The 5,512-nt window shown below is 44.6% G+C and overlaps 1 protein-coding gene across 1 annotated transcript; it reads right to left on the bottom strand.

The window, feature by feature from the left end:
* Positions 1–203: 203 nt before the first annotated feature.
* Positions 204–2,511, bottom strand: LOC149342139 (cuticle protein 10.9-like). The gene is made up of 2 exons (XM_089542118.1): positions 2,390–2,511; positions 204–640 (listed from the first exon to the last, which is right to left on the bottom strand). The coding sequence occupies exons 1-2, from the start codon at positions 2,495–2,497 to the stop codon at positions 275–277; spliced, it is 474 nt and encodes a 157-aa protein (XP_089398244.1). The 5' UTR covers positions 2,498–2,511; the 3' UTR covers positions 204–274.
* Between the last annotated feature and the right edge of the window lie 3,001 nt (positions 2,512–5,512).

The following is a 5,512-nucleotide window of genomic DNA, read 5'->3' as shown; positions in this document are numbered from 1 at the left end:
TCGCTATTTACGTCATTTAGCTGTAGATGGTTCTCTCCGCTGTTACTTGAGAATATCACCAAGTTGTAGTTGTGCGTAAAGTCTACCAGAAAGACGTAAACATCGAGTGAGAACACACTCATGCACGCCTTTTGTCGCCATCTAGCGGGCGAGGCGTAAACCTTGCATCGTCACCCTAGTACTCGCTACTACGCTGCCGACGTTCGTCGCTGCGATCCGAACGCGCTCAACCGCACATCTCGGTCTGTGGTTCGGACACGACACCTGGATCTGCCTAGTAGCGCGACCCGTAACCGTGGTGGTGGTGTCCGCCGAACGCAAACGCGGGCACCGTCAGCTTGGCGTACGTGGGTGCCACGAAGGCCGCGGCCGCCTTGACCACGGGACCGCTGACCACCGGGTTAGCGTTGTAGACGGCGTCAGCGCTGGCGCCGGCCTTGGTGCCCGGCTCGTTGGTCTCGATGGTGGTGCGGAAGCCGTGCGCGTCGGCGATGTAGTTGACCCGGCGGTACAGGCCATTGGCGTCCGTGTAGCCGTACGAACCGGTCTTCACGTTGTTCGAGTCGCTCTGCTCATTGCGGAACTGCTTGTTGCCGTACTCGTCCACAGTGTCGTAGCCGAAAGTGTACGGCTGCGGCGGCTGCACAGGAGAGGAGGAAAGAGAAATGAATAGACAGCGAGAACAAATTCAGGATGAAATTTATTATGCAGGCACTGTCACACGGAGTTTATTGTAAATTTCGCATCGAAACTCAGTTTCGCATTTCAAGCAGCTGACGTCGCCGACACTGAAATTCCGTTTCGATCGTGATAAAACCTCAGGGTTTGCTATCCGTTAACATATTTTTATAATAAATGAACTGCCTCTTCAATACACACAGTTTATTGCGAATGATGCTTTCAGTACGCTGCACTCCGTAATATCAAATAGTGTCACAGTAGCATGACTTGCGTTTATTTTGAGCATCGCCGTGTTACATTAAGTGAAGTTCTTAGTGATTTCTGGATTCTTTCGCTCTTACAAACGATATTTCCTTGCTCATGCCTTGGCTCAGTGTCCAATTTATATGGATACAATCTTCCACTTTATGATTGGAACAAAATCATCGCCGAGAAGGCTCAAAGGCTATTCAACGCTATAACGTTGAGCCTTTCTTTTATAGTACCCGACGATGCCAAAGCGACACGGTTCCACAGTGAAAACCGCTGAGTCAGGACAAGCTAAGCTTGGAGCTGGTACTCTGGTGTGGTCCACGCACGTATACGTACTATCCTGCTGAAGTATGAAAGTACAAGCACTTCTCAACACTCCGCCCGTCACTTTCTATGAATAAATGTATTTTAAGCCTTGCACACTAAATTTCCGTGGTGACAGTCTAGAAAATACTTTAGTATCCACACTTTACATTAGACTTGAATAACTATCCACTTCTATGCCCACCTGGATAGAAATAAAGAACGTCTTTAAAAGCGTACGCAGTTTGCGTGGTCACATATAGCGTACATTGAATACATATTTCCATAGAAACGAGGGCGGTTCATTCAAGTTATGAAAACGAACTTGGAGGAATAGAGAGAACAAGAGGAAGCTGAAGTATATTAAAAAAATCTATAGAATACTGGTGCTTCTGTGCACAATCTATTGGAGTGTATTTCTACAGCACTTGCGCCCAGCACTTCAAATGTGTATCAGCAAATTTGTGTCCTGTTTCAAAGGTCATTGCGTAAAACGTCATCGCCCTGTTTCGGGAACTGAATATTAGCATTTCAGATGTTAAGCTCCTGCATGCGGTAGTTTAGGGTTAATCTTTCATGCATGAAACTACGTTGTGAGGGGAATTATTTTGTTAGGATTAGTTTAGTGCGCTGCTCTGATCCCACTGCAGCTGTAGAGATTGCAGTCGGCGTCCTGTAAGAAGGCTGTCGGTGAAGGAACACTGAACTACGGGGTATACACGACCGTTAGTGACTGCTTTTAAAGGTAACAAAACTTTCCTTAAAGGCACTGTCTATGCGGTGCTCCTTGACTTCGTTGTGTCATTTTTATTAATTTCGTTATTACAGCATTAAATTCACAGTTCATGCCTCATACGGACCTATGAAGTTATTAACATCTCTACCGAAGATGTAACTGCACAGCAGTAAACGTTAGCTGCTATCCCTGTTAGCTTCAACGTAAGCTCTATTCTCGAGAGGACAGCTTATTGCCACTTAACGTCTGTTTAATATTTTTGTCCTACTTCACATTACAAATAATTTGATGCGAAACCCGCCTCGCTTCGGTGCATATTTTTTTATGTCTATACTAAGCTCAATTTAAGCTCCCGCTGGCAATAAAAGCGTAGGCAGGCACTGTACTGGCGCAGGACGGATAATGAGCCAGACTTACGTAGACTTTGTCGACCACAGGCGCAGCTGCGGCGGCGAACACGGGTCCACCGAATCCCCCGTGGCCGAATCCAGGGCGCAGGAAGCCGGCGTAGGCACTCGTAGCCATGCACAGAAGAATCAACTGAGGAGAGAACGGAGTGGTCAGGTTAATTTAGATTTTACTTCACGGAGACCCGTATAATTATGCCACAAAACGGGAAGATGCGCTAGTTCTAAAATTGTTCTCATTTTAATTGAAAGTGTCGTAGTCATCTGTGTCCCATTCCTTTTTTTGTGCTGATATCACTTGAAACTGCGTAATAATGTTAATATAAATATAATATACTGTATATAATGTAGTATAATAATATAATAACTATAATATAATATAAGAGTATAATGTACTCATTTGGAAGTACAAAGACGTCTTTCTGCGGCTTACTAGGGCCAATGGTTGCGAATGTTAGAAAACCTGCATATCATGCTAACAAGTAAGCTGGTCGACTAAATTATATAGTTAACTTCTTGACTACTACATTTATGCGCCTGACGGTGACAACAAATTTGTCGTTCGCCAATAGTAATAGCCATACCAGTTTTTTTATCTAAAAAAACAGCATTCTGTTCGGCGCAAAACGTTCTGGCCACCCGTATGCGCCGAACCGAAGCCGTGGGCCAGATGACCAGCGCCGCACCACGAGTATACATCATTTTGTGGCGCACGAGTCACGTGGTTTTCTTTGTGTTTCCCGCGCTGGAGAGCTGGAGCAGCGGCTCGAGGATATTTTGCCGGATAAACCTTCGGCGCAGCTTATTCAGGGCACCCTTCTTGGTAGCGCGGTCAACGTTAGTTGAGCTATATAACCCGAGGCCATCATTTATTTTTCGTCTGTTTTCGAAACTATTTGCAGTTTTATACTTTAAAATAAATCGGGTGCTTTGAGCCTAGTTACAGGAAAGTTCTTAGCACGTTAGTTTACGATCAATCAGCGTTGACTAATATCCACCGCTTCCCGTCGTGGTTGTTCACTCTAAAAGCTGGAAATTTTCTGGCAACCTGGGATGCCGCAACTAGCGCACGGTCACGCGACAGATCAGATGACCAGATGTTCACATTATACGCTGCGATGTTGGCGGTTTACGCTCCGAATCCGCCTTGGAGGGCTTGGCATAACAGCTTTCGCTGTGAAGGGTTTCTTCACTGAGATTTAAGCGCACCTGAAGAAACCCAGAGTTTCGGAGAACTCTGCTATCCCCTTCCTCGTTCCCTTCATACGGTAATGACCGGTGAACATTTATTAATTATTCTCAACCTGATGAGGCAGCCAACATTTCGGTCAATTTCAAAGCTTTAAAAGTTGATCTGTCATTCATATTTTTAACGGTGCTCATAACGTTATGTCGCGAGTACTATTGAAGAAAGGCATGTTAAGCTTTATAGGAACGGCCCTATTCGCCACAGTGCCCTTCCTCCAATTTTTCACAAACTGCTAAAATAGTTCCGACTGGCTGCCATGATCATCATATTTGCGCACTGCGGAGTTACCTCTTCTCTTTAAGCAATTACTGCATTAACCATATGCAAGTTTTACGAAGACATAGTTAAAGACGAGAACACGAACGGTTAAACGCAATCGGCAAACTGAGGTTTTATTCCATTCCAGTGGAAGAAGGCAACAAGAGTTCATTTTTTTTCTCACTTGAATGAAAAAAAAAACTCGTAGATTGCGCTTAATCACTCGTGTTGTCGTTTTTAACTCTGTCTCCCTTAAACCGATCATGTTCCAACTAGCCCAATCTCAAACACTTATTTACCACATTAACGCAGACCTGATCACTCAGCAATTCTAAGCACCCTCGTCCCTGGACAAACTTATTTCGGGAACAAAGGTGAAGTGCTCAGCATAAATAGGATTCAATCTCTGGAACAATCCGTGTTTCCAGCAGGCCTGTTTGGTGAAAACGACATGCTCGAACTTGGATTCATCTCGTACTTCTGAAAAAAGAAAAAGTGACGATGCTATTGCACATTGGCCATTGTAGTCCACAATATCTTTTGCCGCATTTCAGTATGCTCTTTTTCGCTGTCTGCCCCGAACTCTGTCTGGTTCGTGTCTTTTTCGCTCTCTTTATATGTTAGCTATGTCATAGCTACGTTAACCTTAGCGGTTTACATAGCTATTTCTTAAAACGGGTGCCAGATTTTCGTATAATTAATGCGTGCTCTTTGAAGTACATTTCGGTGATTTCTTGGGCCACTTTTGGAGGCGCATCACACATACACTTCGACACTGACACTTTCGGGAAGCAGGAATTATTTTATGATGATGAACATGACGAAGCGCACTAGAAAATCACTCTCTGGGTCGTTCTGACACAGTATCAAAACCTTAAGATTAAGTAAGCGCCGCCAAGAAACTGTACGACGCTTTAGTGGCGCAAATTATGCCTACAACACTTCCCTGAAACGAGCCAAAGCTGCAGTGTATTGGCGAGTACAGCCGGATATAGCTTTTCTATGTGCTAACGCTACATCATAGTAGGTAGATTATATCTAGTTTCGCTGGTCTGCAGTTTTATAGTCAACATCGAAATTTCAAGATCCGGGCACTCGCATTTCACCTCCTTCGAAATAAGGCTACCCCAGAGAACATCGCATCTTCAAAGTCATGCTCCGCAGCAGATGACCATGATCAGTGCCGCCATGGTAGATACACTGCGCAATAAAAGCTGAGGGTCCCTTTAACCGAGACAGCGACGCTTTTAGCTTGGAATTATGCCGTCAGAAAATTCTTTCCGTGGTGGCGTGACAAAATGCGGTGACAATTTCTCTTATTTTTCTGTTTTCCTTTTTTACCTAAACCCTCTCAGGAATTTTGGAACAAGAAAGCTTTCGCTAAAGGGTAGCAAAGCTAGTACAAGGCCTATATCACTTGTCATAAAGGTCCATGGCTTGAAAGACTGCTCTGATAACATCTGCAGGCAGTAATAACCGCAAATATTTTGCGTGACGGATGGCGCAACTTATCGCTTCCTGCCTTTTATGCTCATAAATACGACCACTGAGCACCAAAGTACGTGACGCATGGTGTTGACTGTCCTAAAGATATGAAGACGTTATAGCAAGACGATATATCCTGAT

Source organism: Amblyomma mixtum, chromosome 5 (assembly GCF_055824585.1).
Source record: "Amblyomma mixtum isolate Tamu chromosome 5, ASM5582458v1, whole genome shotgun sequence".
Lineage (NCBI taxonomy): Eukaryota > Metazoa > Arthropoda > Arachnida > Ixodida > Ixodidae > Amblyomma > Amblyomma mixtum.
Note: the sequence above shows the minus strand (reverse complement) of the source record. Positions and strands in the feature narration are given on the sequence as shown.

Coding starts and splice junctions, on each gene's coding strand:
- LOC149342139 (XM_089542118.1), bottom strand. CDS start 2,497: ATGGCTACGAGTGCCTACGCCGGCTTCCTGCGCCCTGGATTCGGCCAC. Junction 641..2,389: donor CTGTGGTCGACAAAGTCTAC/GTAAGTCTGGCT, acceptor TCTCCTGTGCAG/CCGCCGCAGCCGTACACTTT.